General features: G+C 39.6%; 2 protein-coding genes across 2 annotated transcripts; one reads left to right on the top strand and one right to left on the bottom strand.

The window, feature by feature from the left end:
* Positions 1–1,687: 1,687 nt before the first annotated feature.
* Positions 1,688–8,398, bottom strand: LOC143321220 (phosphatidylinositol 4-phosphate 5-kinase-like protein 1). Its single transcript, XM_076731427.1, has 10 exons — positions 8,296–8,398; positions 6,943–7,155; positions 6,798–6,848; positions 6,038–6,192; positions 5,502–5,626; positions 4,272–4,306; positions 4,127–4,182; positions 3,924–4,036; positions 3,619–3,781; positions 1,688–2,398 (listed from the first exon to the last, which is right to left on the bottom strand). The coding sequence occupies exons 2-10, from the start codon at positions 7,129–7,131 to the stop codon at positions 1,957–1,959; spliced, it is 1,329 nt and encodes a 442-aa protein (XP_076587542.1). The 5' UTR covers positions 7,132–7,155; positions 8,296–8,398; the 3' UTR covers positions 1,688–1,956.
* Positions 8,399–13,552: 5,154 nt separating this feature from the next.
* On the top strand, positions 13,553–14,772 carry LOC143321272 (C-X-C motif chemokine 10-like). Its single transcript, XM_076731529.1, has 4 exons — positions 13,553–13,659; positions 14,225–14,354; positions 14,447–14,527; positions 14,635–14,772. Exons 1-4 carry the CDS (start codon positions 13,605–13,607, stop codon positions 14,705–14,707), a joined length of 339 nt encoding a protein of 112 aa, XP_076587644.1. The 5' UTR covers positions 13,553–13,604; the 3' UTR covers positions 14,708–14,772.
* The last annotated feature ends 1,205 nt before the right edge of the window (positions 14,773–15,977 follow it).

The following is a 15,977-nucleotide window of genomic DNA, read 5'->3' on the forward strand; positions in this document are numbered from 1 at the left end:
TGGCAGAAAAAATGGTATAAACTACAGACCCCTGAGAAAAAAAGAGCCATGTGTAAATCTGTACTTTCAGTTTGCAAACCTGTGTAAACTGTGTCCACGAAATGACATTTGAATCAATTTCCTTTTCCTCACACTTAGTGCCAGTTATGTCTCTGCAGCAATAAAATCATTGTGAATATATAAATGTGTGTATTTAAGAATCAGCACTTCAATTGTTTCTGACAGCTTCTATCATGTTTGCACATAGTTTGTGTGAGTAGGTGTGAGCCCTCCTCCTCTCTGTGAAAACCTACATTGTGTTTTAATGCAGCCAAACTCACAATATAGTTGCTCTCATTTATATAATTTTGTGTTTCTCCTGTCAGGCATAGGAATGAGTATGTAATTTGAGAGCAGCTTAACGAGCTGCTGAGCTGCAGATATAATCACTATTTCACAATCACAACATTGTTGGATGAAATAAACACAAATACAGGGTACTCCCAGCAGCTGTGCTGTGAAGATAGCTATGCTGACACTAATGTGTGGTGTGTGTGTGTGTGTGTGTGTGTGTGTGTGTGTGTGTGTGTGTGTGTGTGTGTGTTGACCCAGGAGGTTTAAAGCAGCAAATGATTCAAGTAGTCAAGTAGAACTTTATTTGTCTCCAGAGGGGCAATTAGTTGTGCATCAGTAAAAACAGTACTAACACACACTATCACACAATGCCAAAAAACTCATAAGCCAATCAAATACAATATATAACAAGTATAAAAAACTAAAAAACCAGTGCACTAGTAAAATTAAAACAGAGCGATATTTAAGTGTGGTTGGGCTGATGCTACCTTTTAGTACAGTATTAGAGCTGAGGGTGAAGAGTGTTTGTAAACCTATTCTAAAAAAAAAACTCTTTCAAAAATTCCAAAGGCAGCACATGAAGGATCTAAGATGTAAAACTATTCCTCAAGAGTTGTGAAGTTTGACTCATCTTTAGCAGATTCGTTGTAGTTGATTGCTGAGGTTTGTTATTTAACTTAAATGAAGAAAGAAATGATAGTTTGCTAAATCTTACCAAAATCTTACCAATCACTTGATATATCAGCTTTTGACCCTTTCAGATGTAGTGTAAGTGTGGTGGTTGAAATTGCCAAAAGCATTCAAAAGCAAATCAAATATTGCACACACACATTAATGGTCGGGGGTTAACAAGATTATTATTGTAGCGACGATAAGGAGAAGCACCTCCTGGAAACAAAGATCAGATTTTTTCTTTACTTCTGAATCTTTATCCATCCACAACAAAACACTTAACAGGTCAAAGTAAACGTAAAGGCCTCTCTGTGATGAAGGACTGAGTCAGTAAATCTAATGGAAAAGATGACTTAACACAACACCAACTGGTGTCTTCAGCTGTTTCTTTATGTTACCATTCCTAATACAATTCTTGGTCACAGTCATTGCATGTCTTTACCTTCCCACAATGTAACCTTTATTTATATTGAAGTTATGGCTACATCAGAAATATAATCACATATAAGTTAAAAAACCTTAAAGTTGTTACCTTTTTTGTCACGTGATTGACTTTTTTTGAATCAGTTCTTACTGATTCAACAGCCACATAAAGCACGTCACACAGAGAACTGCATGTGCTATAAAGTTAAGAGCAGGTGGAAATCCAAGTGAACATAATCTTCTAACAACACGAGGGCTGCTTTCACCTCCACAGTCTGCACGTCACAGCAATGTTTTTATGCATTTCTGCCAATTATTTGTCTTCGTATTCATTTACCCCAGCCCCTCCAGTATATATAATATAACATATATTGCCCAGCTCTGAATTTGCATACAAGCACCTGCAACTCCAAAAACTTGGCATGACAGCAGATCTCAACAGAGCCAGAATGTGACACAGCTCCATCCAGTGGACACTGGGGGTTATACAATAAGCGCTATGTCGAGTATGTCAGTGATGAGTGTCTGTCACTGAGTGTGGTCCTGCATCCACTGACAGAACCTGTGTGAATATTTGTTGGGGTTAACTGTGGAAAAGGCCTTGCCTGGGTAGCGGATGTTCTTCCACAGGTTCTCAAGTCTTTTCTTCCAACCGTAGACAGTAAAAATGTCTATAATGCCCACAAAGTAGCGACGATCTGGCCCATCTATGACATGAATAGCATTTTTGCAGTTGGGCAGAAGCCTACAGTGATGCTTATGGAATTCCTCTAGCTCGAAGTCAGTCCCAGTTTCTTTTGCAGGGCAGTGTATCTCCTGGAGGGGGATCCCTTCAAAGCCCTCATCTGCTGCCTGTGGCTTGCCTGACCCATAGTCTGCAGTGTCTGGTACCACCTCACCCCTGGCCTCTTCCAGTAATGGAGTGGTGGGGGGGTCTGACCTTGTGGGACTGTCATCAAAGTCCACAGACCTTTGGGAAAGACAGAAAGAACCCAAAATAATCAGAGGGGTGTTGATTGAGGCTGCAGCTTTAGAACACAGACCTAAGACATCAAACACTGATCACATTAAAACAAAATTGAAATGAAAAGACAAAACTGCAATGTTTGCTGTTACTGAGACACACATATTGATGTATTACACCAAAAGCAAACAAAAGCTTTACTTATACAAAAAGAAGTTCACCAATAGTTAGGTGAACTTTTAAAATAAAAAACAATAAGAGAGCAAATGAATGAAGTCAACAATAGCAATAAAAGCTACACGACAAATAAAATGATGAAAAGGTAAATTAAAAATTAAAAGCTATTTTTCTTCTGGCAGTCTTAAGTCTTTCGAATAGTAAACTGCGCTGTGCATGTGTGGGGTCAACAGAATCTCAATACAAAGTGCAACCGGATGTTGCTAACTGGGTGTGGTGTATGGGGCCCTGAGCCAGCATCCGTATGATTTGGGAGTGGGAAAGTGTTGCACAGATCAACTGTCAAAGCACCTGGAAGCAAAAGTCTGTTAGCTTGAAAACTGGTGTTTGACACTTGATGTCAAAAAAGTGGCCATATGTTTTTCCTCTGAGAGACGGCCGACATCAACTGAACTGGATGGTAAGATCGACAGTCTGTCAATCAGTTGAATTTCTGAGGTCCAATATCTTGGTCTAACGTTGGACTCTCACATGAAACTCTATTAAGGACTTGTGCCTGGCCAATGAATTGAATGAGCTCTACTGTCCATTTAAAAGATGATGAGACAGTCCTGACACCATCACCTAGGACTTCACCCACCAGTTCCAGGCCACCAGCTCCACCTCCCACACCACAGCGGGGGCCTGGGCCTCTCCATAACAGCACACCTCAGAGTCCCGTGTTCCCACACAATGGAAACTCTCCATCCAGGAGAGGGCCAGCAGGCATTTCACATTTTTCTATTTATGCTTCTTGCCTTGCTGTACTTGCTTTTTATCTTTTTATTTTTACTTTCTCTTGCTATGTTTATTGTTATGCACCAACACAACATGCAGTTTAGATCAGCCTTGCAGCATAATATCACGATTGTAGCCATCAAGTGCATATTTAAGACCCATTTCCAGTATGTGAAAAGTCTCTTTATAGACTTCATTAGACCAACAAAACAAAAATGTTAAAAGATGTATTCTATTACAAAACAATTGCTAAACGGCTATATAACACCTACTTTGTGGTGCGGATAACAATGTCTGCCAAGGAGCATTTCCCCTCAAGCTCGTCTCGGTGCAGAGGCTGATGGGCCAACAGCAGACTGTAGTCCAGCACATTTAGCTCTTTAAGGAAAGCAGCATCCATTTTCACTTGATTGGCAAACCAGGATTTCTCTTGATCTGCAGGAACCACACAAGCATTTCCATTTAGCATGCCTTTGTACTTGTCAGCTGCATGTGACAGTTAACGTGCACTGCTCAACAGCATCATTCATATGGCTGCAGAAACAAGTAGAGTAAGCGTAGCAGAGAGGACACTTACCTAATGCAATGTTCTGCCCTTCAAAGTTATTGTCCTTCAGCACTTTTATTATTTGTTTCCCCCCTGTGTCAGGGTTAGTCCATCTTCCCACCTCACAGCCTTTAATGTCATATCTATGCAACAAAAATGTCACTGCTTTCATACACTCATAGAATATAACAGAAATTCACTCAATAAAAAATGGGGAAACATAGGTACTGTACCTAATATTGATCCTCTCATCAGGGTAAAACACACTCTGCATCACAATGAAGTACTTCTGGAGAGCAGACAGAAAAAACTGCATTGTAAGTACTGATAGAATATAGGGGATATAATGACCTACTGGTTTTTATGGTGATACAGTACATTTACTTCATTTGGAATAACAATCCTGTGGACACCTGAAAAGTGAAAAGAAAGATGTTTATTATTAAACCATGTCTTTCAATGCCATGACCAATAGATGTTTTTTTAACTACTGCCTTAAAAAAGTTGCCAATTTTATAGAAACAGACACAGCAAAAGGTCAACAGAACTAGAATGCATTACATTATTGTTATCGTGAAGGACAAAGCAGTAGCTCGAGGGCTTGTTAATAATTTGGACTATCTCTGGACCCAAAAGGACCTGCACGAGAGATAACCTCCATCCAAACAATGAAGGCACCAGACCGTTTACCAAAAACATTGTCCTCCAACTGCAGTCTCTGGGTGGATAGGTTCCACCAGTAGTAAACTCCACTCCATTGACCTACAATCTGTATGAAACTTGGCTGCACTCGAGTGGTCCTTTAAGAGACACCACTGCCAAATTCTTACTTTCTAAATATTCTTAGATGTGATTGGAGAGGTGGAGATGTAGCAGCACTGTTCTCTGATATGCGTTTATGCAGACGACTCACTTTTGATGAGTATACTTCTTTTGAGTATCTTACACTGACACTGAAATTCTCCTGGCATATTAATCACAGTGTATCAACCAGCACTTTTATTAATGAATCCAGTGACCCACGGTCCAAAACTTTCATAGATTTTTTTTATTTGATATTGGTTTCTGGTAACTTTGATATCCATGTAGATAGCACTGCAGACTACTATTCTAGAGCATTAAAGCACCTACTGGAGGTTTGTGGTGTCTCTCAGCATGTGCAGTTTGCTGCACTGCTTATGAACTTCTTCTTTCAGTGAGCTGTGAGGTCTTTCTGCTGTTCAGCCTAACAGGCATCAACAACCACTGCACTGCCAAGCTTTGTAGCATTGTGTGTGTGTGTGTGTGTGTGTGTGTGTGTGTGTGTGTGCACACGCGCTTCACACTGTGCAAAAAATGTGAAGCTTTACTGTATTAATTTCAGAGAATGGTGCAAAGTTCCTCTCTGTAACAGGCCACAACAAAGAATGTGTTTGTGTGGGTGTATGTTGGAAGGTCGAGGCATATTTAAAAATATTTTTCATGAAAGCTAAATCTGGGAAAGTTAGATAGTACAATAAGCAACGGTTCCTTCTGATTGGATGATATGGACTGGACTTTTTTCTTTAAAATTTGGATGAAAAATGAAAAATAAACACCCATAGCAGAATTAACCAAAGCTACTCTTACCTAGAAATCTCACCAACAGTGAATGAGGGTGTTTCTCCAAGTGGTCCATGTATGCCTGCAGATTGGACAGGAGAAACCTGATCTCACGTCTGCTCTGGGTCTTTATGAAGAACCTCTTGTCATTCCTAAAATCAAGAACAACCTTATCATCAAACAAGAACGTCAATATGGACATTTCTGCAAAAAGCCACAATGACAAAGTTTTTCTTTTCAATGCCAATGTTTTTAAATTCTCACTGTTTATGCTTGCAAGGCAAATTTGGTACGGTTAAAGATTAAAAAGAACATGACTGTGGTTCATAAAAAATCAAACAGGACAGTAGACAAGAAAAGATGCATACGTGTGTGTGTGTGTGTGTGTGTGTGTGCGTGCGTGAGTATGATGATATGATGTGTGTATGTTTATGTGTGTGACTTTGTGTTTTTGACCGTCAGGGACATTGTGGGTGTTTAGTTTGAAATCAGAGCTGGGATGAGTTAAGGTAAAGCCATTTGTCAATGGAAGGTCCCTGTGTGAAATAAAGGATTATGCTCACGTGACAAAGAAATCTGCTTTGCTCTTGGAGTTACTGACAAACTGGAGGTAGCAGTCGCCTGAGCAGAGGGAGTTCATATATTCCTCCTCTGTGATATCCAGTGAACGCCTCAGTTTGGCAAACACTGACGCTGCAAATGTCTGCATCTCAAACCCCTGGAGGACGAGAGTTACAGAAGCATTTCAAATTTTATGCTGTTTGCTTTAACTTAGTTGACAGGAACTCTTAGAACAACAAAATAACCCGATTCCAATAAAGTAGAGACGCTGTGTAAGCCATAAATGAAAGCAGAGTGCATTCATTTGCAAATATACTGTGTTTACAGACAGCACTTTTATGTACTTTTCCTTTGTCCATGTACTAACATCCTTTCTCCAATCATGTGTTCACAAAGTGGTGAACCTCTCTCCATCCTTGCTTGTGAATGACTGAGCCTTTCCAGGATGCTCCTTTCATACCCAATCATGATACTATCACCTGTTACCAATGAACCTGTTTACCTGTGGAATGTTCCAAAAATGTTTTGAATGTTACAAACATAAATAAAGCTGATGAGGTCAAACATTAAGTATATTGTTTTTGTACTGTTTTCAATTGAATATATGTTAAAAAGGATTAGTAAATTGTCACATTCTGATATATTTATGTTTTACAAAGCGTCCATTATGTAGACAGCATTATCAAAGATAACATGACAAAGCTTTAAAAACGCTGTTACTAAAATACCAGAAAGATTTTTCAGGTGTAAATGATCACTTGCCTCATAGCTTTGAGTTTCCTCTGCCTTGTAATGTTCAGCTGTGAGTGTATCCTGTGCAAAAATGAATTGTTTATGAGTGAAATTATGTCTCCAATGTTTCATGTTATCAATCCAACCAGTGGCCTATAATCAGAAGATTCTTCACCTGGCCTGGTGTGTCCATGGTGGTCTGAATGGAGGTATGCATGCCTTCTTTTATCATGGCTGTCAGATGGTAGAACTCGTGCTCTCGGTTGATCTCAAACACTCCAAGCATCCTCCATTCCTGTCTCAAATGCCACCAGCGTCTTTGCGTAGCAGCTCTGGAGGAGCCAGCAGCTTTTCTCTGAGCCATCTGAAAGAAATAGCTTGAAGCCTACTGTAGTAAATACAGCATGGTTGCAAATTAGAGCAAAACAAAGTTCATGTTAATTATGGACTCTGATGAAGACTGGCTGCAAGTTGTCTTCAGTTCATGTACAACTGCAAACCTTAATTGATGCAGATTCTAATCAGTCTGACTTGACTGTAAAGTACTTTCAGTCAAGTCCTGTTGTTTTGAAATGTACTCTATAAATAAATTGACTCGACTCGGCTATCGGAACTCAATAAATACATGTAATGGCTTGTCTTAAGGAGTGTCCACTGAACATCGGAGCTTACAATTAAAATGGGTTGGCCTGAAATATAGAAGTAATACAGATCTTTATAAAATTTGTACTTAAACTGTATTTTATTTCAAAAACCTGAACTAGCATGTTTTACAGTAAAATTTGAGATGTTAGAGATGTTGTTATTGATGTGCTCAGCTAAACTACTTGGGGCCTAACAATGACAAACAATTAAGAGCAGTTCTTAATAAAAAAAGGCACATTTCCAAATGGAGTTTCCAGAACAACCAGCACTATCTGTAACAAAAGTCCGAAAAAAGAGACAGTTGTTTGAGTGTTGGGTATTTATTCATTGTCTATGAACAAAGCATGTGCCAATACTTTTTTTTTTTTGATTGAAAGCTATTTTGTTTTGCTGCTGCTGCTGCCTTGTTAAAGACAGTCAGCTGCTGGATGCAACAGATAACACAGCCTGTCTGCGTTTGCCCATAGGCATTAAGTTCTACCTGAAAGTCTATGGAAGCAGATAAGACTCGTTAAAATGTTGAGTTTGTGAAATGAAGTTATGAAAATTATAGCTTAAATAAAAACTAGCTGATTGTCATCTAGTATATGTTTAGCAGTACAGCCATAAGTTAGAATTCCATATGAAGTGGTATAGACACACAAAACATGAACCAAAGAGGGTATTTTATATTTTAAAACAGCCAAACGTGTTGATAAAGATAAGAACCCCCTCTGTTAGGGCATGCCAAACAGCATTCTAACAGATAACACCTGATTTACCACAGTATACTGTACCATCTAACACATTAGGCTCCTAAGCTCAAAAAGCTAAAAGGTATTAGTCTTGTTTCGAGGTGATGCTTAAAAGAAATCGCACACAGCCATAAACTCGTAGTTCTTACCTGGGGTTCTTGCTCGGACTACGCTGTAACACAGAAAACGCTTCACACAATATCTTCGTATAAAGTGTGTCTGAAATGAGCCTTTTTGTTGCGTACCTATATAATGTTCCGTCTCATTCTAAGTAGTACTGCATTCCAGACAGGTTATGCAAGCTCTGCAGGGTGTGCCGCATGCAAAACAAAAGGTGTGTGGTGTAGGCGTTTCCTCACTGTACAGCAAAAAGGAAACCCTGAGGAGAGCAACCACCTAAATTAGAAATTTGATAAAAGATGATCTGTAGGAATGTCCCATACATTCTACCGGTACTGGTACCACATGTTCCTGTGGCATTCAGAGATTACACACCACTGGTGTCTTGATGCTTGTTCATTCTCCAGAAAAGCAGCAGGTTTTATTACATTAAGGGTAAAGGGTTCAATTCAATATTCCTTTATTTGTATTAGGGGAAATTCCAGAAGGGTTAAAGGTAAAGTAGTTTTGGCAGTACTATAGAACATGTGGGAAAGGATATTCGCTTATTCCCTTTGTGGTACTCCTAAGTGCAGATGTGATGTCAAATGTAATTAGTAAATGTGGCCCATAAGGGTTTAATAGACCAGCTGCACAGTGCATTTATGCTGAACATTACAATACAATGTGACATTTTGTAGTTTTACTGTGTCATTTGTGCCAGTGACTGCAACACAGACTGTTGTAGTGGTTGTGTATCTGTGCTAGTACAAAAAAAGGTCAGCAGAGGGCATTCTTAGTTTATCTATGTCAGTGTACATGCTCTCATGGCATTACAGCTCATGACTGCAGAGCTGCTGCAAGCTGAGTGAACGTCAGTGACGATACAAGCAGTGCTGCTATTGTCATGACTGTTTTGCACAGGTAAGGCTGCTGTAAAGCATGTTCATGGTGACAAAATAGAGTATAAACTCTTACAAACACAGTAAACATCCATAATGGGTTTCAGTTTACATGCAAGGCTCGGACATGTGTATGTGCTGGAATGCTAGCAGTGTGCTAGCAATAAGTTAATGAGTTAATGATTAGGTAGTTAATGGCTATCATTAACAGTAATTTAGAATCAGTAAAGTCTGGTAAAAGCCCAAAATTTAGGTGGTGCTATTGGCATAATATTGACAGAAAGGGAATATAATTTTCTTGAATATGTTTTCATTAGTGTATAATCACCTGAAAATAAGAACTGTTGTTTTTTTGTTACCTTAGAATGAGCTCTTTATATCTAAAGTAGGTGGGTGCTCTTCTATGGAGTCTGCCATGTTGCACTGCTATGTTACTACAGTAGCCCTGAAAAGACAAACCAAACACTTGCTCTAGAAAATCCGGGTGTTCAGCTGGTTGCAATCTGCAGCCTCACAGCTAGAAGTCAGTAAACCTATGCACTGGACCATTAATGTAAACCTAATGTCTCTAAACAGATTTCTGCATATTAATGCAGAATTTCTAAGCAAAGGACAAGATTTTGAGATTGGAAACCTTCTGGTTTCTGTTTGTAGTCCATTTGTAGTAGTAGTAGTAGTAGTAGTAGTAGTAGGGTAGTATTGATCACACATCAGTTTGATTTTTCACAACCAACCAGCACTCGTTGCAAACTGTTTTTTATGTTCCAAGGTACTTTGGCTCATCTGGTTCAGTCTTGCATTACACATTAAGGTAAAGGGACAATTGGCTCCAGATGTGGCAAAAGTGTAGAAAGCCAAAAAGAAAAAGGTGGCAAAAAAAGCAGAAGAGCAGCTGTTTTCGTCCTGAGTGTGCATCATGGGAGTGGATGACCTCTCCACTATCTTTATGTCAATGTGAATTTTATTGTGAGGGGGTTAACAGGAGATCCTTTGGTCCATAGACAAACTAAACGTACCGTCCACAGCTTCCCTGATGGCTGGCATGCCAATGATGCTGAGCTGTGTCCGCTAAAAGAGTGGAGATATCAGTGATCTCAACGCCTACTGTGCGATATTGTAACTTGTCTTTTTGGCAAAAATCCAAGAATCCTTTGTAAATTTCCAATTACATGCTTTTATTGACTCACTAAATTTACGACAGAAGTCTGGTTTTCACACAGGTTGCAGCACAATAACAGCTGCAGTTTCAGTGATCAATGATATTGTCTTTTATCTGGATAAATAAAAAAAACAATTAATTTGTGCTGCTCTCTTTTTCTGACCAATCAAAAGCTTTTGATAGGGTCAATAATGAAATCCTACGTGCAGTCTTAAAGTCTAGTTGATGTCACAGTCAGTTGGTTCCACAGTTACCTTACGGGACACCTCATACTGTTGTGGCTGATGGTGCTGGATCCGGCCCTCAGTGCCCCTGGTGTAACTTCAGCTGATGATCATGATGCATTACACCGGTCAGACTTTTTCTGGCATGCCCATCTTAAGAAGCCTACAATTTCTATGATTCATCACGTTGGGGGAAGAAACTAATGAAATAGAATCCAAGTTGAAATGTAGTGAAATAAAGAACAGCATAGTAGCGTCAGCAAACTCTTGTTTACTTTGTCTATATAAATCATATATTTATCCAGCTTAGTTTCACATATTTTTTCCCCTGGTCATCCACACACGCCCCCTGCGGTGGCTCTATGGGCCCCCGGGGCGGGTCCAACCCTCAGCATGAGGATCACTGTATTACGCCATATCACTTCTCAAAAAGGATTTTGAACTCTACCCCAGACAGAGCGTCACAGAGATGAGTGTCACAACTCCAACCAGCTCCACGTCATTCATTGTCCTGTTTGTCTCGTCTCTTGCCAGCGTGAGCCCCTGAACATTGTACTCCCACCTCTCAGTCTAACCCCTTTTTGGATAAGTTTGCCTGTTTTGATCTGCCTGGTTTTGACTTTTGCCTGTTTCGGACAAGGAGTAAACATAGTTATTGACTGAGCTTTTACACTAAGAGTTCAAGGGTAGACACTGGGGCCGGGCCTTTCCCTCAGCCTGTTTGTTTAAATTTCACATCCCATTTCTTTGGATGTCTTAAGGCTTTCCTGAAAACATAAAAAAGGGAACACATGCTGACACTGCATGACAGAAGTACAAGTTAAAGCGGAACATGTCTCCAGCAGTACAATACTATAATATGTTATAATGATATGCTTTTCACCAGAGGTCTTTACTCAGCAACTACATCAATACTACTTCAGACTGTTGAGGAAAACCTGACTGCTGACCAAAATAACTGATGAACAAGTCCCAGTCTTCTCTTGACCACACATGTTTTTGGATTCCTGGCTAAAGAGACAATAAGTAAACACATGCACATTTCCAGGAAAAGGCCAGTGTTTCCTATGAAAGGATGTTAAAGTGAAAAAAAAAAAAGTGGTCTTGCATGCCGCTCCGGAAAAGGAAAGAGGGTGAGATCATGTCACTGTTGAAGAAATAGCGCAATATTTTTCTTACATATGTAAAGATTAATAAATTGAAAAGCAAAAAAATGCACCCTCGCTCAATTCAGCTCACTGTGATGAAAGTCATCATTCATAACATGATCACTGTAATGTTTAACCATTCAAACATTCTTCTTCTGTATTCTTCCCCACATCATGGAGAAATTGGCAATATCTAGAAATAAACCAGACAAAATTTAGTAAAATCAATATATATATATATATATATATATATATGATAAAATAACTTCCCTCAAACCACATAGTGAAAAGATCCATAGAAGAGATTCAAAGAGGAAATTAAAATGAGGTCTTCATAAAGCCTAATCAGCAAAATGGGGGGGTTTTGTCGCTGACTTAGCAAAGAAGAGTAAAAATTCACCTTCACTTGGTGTGAATCCACCCACACTAATGTCTGAAACATGACTCTGTCAGTATAAGGATTATGTTATTATATGTTTCTTCTTTAGATATACAGAAAACTATATCTCATAATGTGATGCTTGTCTCTGTGATCTTCTGCTGTTTTTACGTGTTAAAGAATAAAAACACATGTTTCTGCCGCACAGAGTTCTGCGAAGCCTTTAAGACTTTCATGTAATCTGTGGTTTGTGGTCGTTCCAGCAGCATAGCTCTGTGGTCTGTCGGTCCACCACTTTGGTCCAAATTAAAATGACTCAAACAATCAGATTAAAATGACTTTTTGTGCTGCCATTTGTGGTTCCTTGATAATCTCTATCTTAATGAATGGTGCCTACAGGTTACTGTTTGTATTTTTAAATGTCTGGACAAGTGTTGGATGATTGCTGTGACACTGATCCAGACATTCGTCTGTGAAGATTCTCATTCATCCAGGTCACGGAACTTTCCAAAGGCACTTGGACTTGCTTGTGGTTCTAGAAGACGTTTTCAGACAGACATTCGTGTCCCCCTCAGGATGACTTGTAATCACTCTGTCAAATGTCCATATCAAATTTTCAATTTATCCAATACTTAGATTTTTGAGAAAATACCTGGAAACTGAAGACATTTTCCTTAACATCAGCTGGATAATTTTAACATGAACTGGTCAGTGATTTGAATCCAGTCTGGAACACATGCATGACCCCAAGAGACTACAACAAAGATGAACATTACAACTCAGCCCATGCCATACTGCACATACTGCACACTGCACATATCACTTTAGATTTTAGATTTTATATACACTGTATACCTCATCTGCTCACGTCTACTTTTTTACTGCACTGCCACTTACTGCCTGTTGCACATGTCACCTGTTTACATACCATGTTGCACATGTCAGTTGTTTACATACCGTGCTGCACATGTTTTTATGGTTTCATAGAAATTACTTGCACTACCTGCACATACCACATACTTTTTATAATTCATGCCAATTGCACTACTTACATGTATTTATATTTTTTTTTGGATATTATGACTATTTGCATTTTTGGGTAGATGCTAAACTGCCTTTAGTTGTCTCTGTGTTGTACTCTGACGATGGTAATAAAGTAGAATCTAATCTAATCTAAAATTACATAAACGTACAAATAGCCTATTGTGTACAGTTTCAAATGAATGGGAATAAGACTGTGAAAAACATTGTTTTCTCACTCTGAATCTGTTTTGTTGTACGCAAGCATAATGAATGAACTTGTACAAATTGAATTGATTTGACTAATGTGTTCATGATTACAATGAAGCCCTTCTGCAGACTAACATGATTTCTGGGAAATGATGTTGCTGGAGGAAAAAGGAAGAGCCTGAGAAAGTGAAAGTCAAACTGGAAAGAGAACCCATGTCTGAGGGTATAAAAGCCACGAATCACTGCAGCTGTACACCATCAGGAGTCCAGACTGAAGAGAGACACTGTGGAGTGTGAACCTGTCTACAGCCGCAACTATGAATTCAGCTGTCATTGCCTTTCTCGCCTGCCTGCTTGTCTTCTATGCACAAGGTACTGAGAAAAGTTTAGTTTTCTGTGATCGTCTGATTTGAATTCTAAGAACAACATACCATTTTGTTGTCAGTTTGGTTGTGAATGGGGACTTGTATCAATTGCTTGTAATGACATTATAGTTTTGTTTGAATAGAACTTTAAAGCTGCACTCAATATTTTCATGTTAGCAATGGATCACATCACTATGTGTAATGTTAAAGGGCTCCCTGGTACTGATGAACTCAGAGAATCATCAGGTGACCCTGCAGCTCCTTCAGCAATACATTATATGGTATTTGAGCTCATTGTTTTGGGTTTACAAAGCAAAACTTTACTGTTGTGGTTCAGTCTCATCACTCAGCTGGTGCTGTTGTCAGAGAAAAAGCTCTGCTAAACCCAATGTGAACCCAGTCTGTCTGTCTAAGCTGACTTTCAGCTCTGCCCATTGACAGTGACAATGGCTCTGTCTGCAGAGCAGCCCTTTCCCTTTCTCTGACAAAACACTGACACATGTTCATTCTACAGTCTGACTGACTTAAAAGATGATCAGCTAATAACAAGGTTGTGTCTTCTCTTCCCACAGGCCAACCAGCCAACAGATCTAGCAAGTGCAAGTGTTTAAATGGTTCTATCGACCGGATTCCCCCACAGCTCATCAAGGCAGGGCCAGTCATACACCCACCCAGTATCTTCTGTCAGCAGGTGGAGATAATGTGAGTAGATGAGCTGAATTGAACCATATTTCTACACGTCATTCTTCTGTGTTGTTCCGCCTCTCTCTAACAAAGCTCTTTCTTCTCTTCAGTATTACAACGACAGCAAATAAGGAAAAATGCGTGAATCCACAGTCACATCTCGGAAAACGCATTCTGAAAAGCAAGAACAGGTAAGATCAGTTGGACTTCACAGTGTTCAGGGTCTCTAATGTGAAATACTACCATCAATGTTACAGATCTCTGCTTCTTTTACTAATAGTCTCATATGTTGATCCAGGTATGTGAAGAATAGCACTGTGAGCACGACGACTTCAAGCTCAACGAGTGTCCACAGCACATCCAGGCTGTAGACTCCACCCCTGCACTGAAGAGGATGGAACTGAAACACTGCTGTTGTAATGGGAGATGTTCATCATCATTGCCTTTATCATGTAAATACTAGTTGTTGTAGTATAAGTGATGAAAATGTTGTCTGTATTTGTGTTTATTTAAATTGTCTTCATGTGTAGATACCAAGTAAAAAAATCTGTATATGTATATTTTTTTAAAAAAACAAAATAAAACACACCTGATTGGACTTTCTGCTCTGTTTTGTTTGGCTTCATGCATGTTAACACAAATACTAAATCTACAGTGAAATTACCTTCACTGGTCATTGTAGACTGCAGTCTACATGTCCTATACTTTACATGGCCAAAAGCATCATTGGAAAATATTGACATTAATCAGCTAAGATGCATTGATCCATTTAATACTGATGATGCATAGAGAACACATGGATGAGATGCAATGGATGAGAACTAAAGCTTGACCAAAAAAAATTACAAAAACCTAACGCTGAGCATTAAGGCCAAAAAAAGGTAACAGACCTGTCATAGCAGTACAGAGGTCACAAGGAGGCCACCTTTTCTTTCTGGCATAGAAACTATGGAAGCAAAGTAAAGCTGAAAAGATTTAGCTTACATTTATCTTACAAGCCAATGAACCTATTGTGAAATGTAATCACTACTGAATATTGAATGCTTAAATTAAAACCTCTCTCAAATCTTCCTCTAGCACACAGATCAGAGAGAAGGGTAAAGGTCAGAGGAAAATGTCAAGCGAAGCAGCAGTCAAGTCCCCATCTGCCTCAACAGCTGAGGACTTCCAGGGTCCTGCTTCCCCTGCGACTGGAGGTTGTGAAAGTGAAAACCTGCTTTAATGGATGCCTGAAAGCTGAGGTGGGATAAGGTAGTATCTTACAGTCAAACGACTCCAGAGGAACAAAAGACCAAAGGCACTTGACAGGTCGTTGCTCCACTAGTTGGAGGTTTCAAACGGACAAAGAAGTCCTGCTATAAGATCATGCAGACAGTGTACAAGAAGGATTCTGTATGGAGAGGAGCACTCCACTTGTCAGCTGGATCCTAAATTGGTGCAAAGAGTGTAACAGGATATATCCATCCATCCATCCATTTTCACCCGCTTTATCCGGGGCCGTGTCGTGGGGGCAGCAGTTTGAGCAGGGACGCCCAAACTTCCCTCTCCCTGGATACTTCCTCCAGCTCATCCGTGGGGACCCCGAGGTGTTCCCAGGCCAGCCGAGCGACATAGTCACTCCAGCGTGTCCTGGGTCTTCCT

This window comes from Chaetodon auriga, chromosome 5, assembly GCF_051107435.1.
Source record: "Chaetodon auriga isolate fChaAug3 chromosome 5, fChaAug3.hap1, whole genome shotgun sequence".
Classification (NCBI taxonomy): Eukaryota; Metazoa; Chordata; class Actinopteri; order Chaetodontiformes; family Chaetodontidae; genus Chaetodon; species Chaetodon auriga.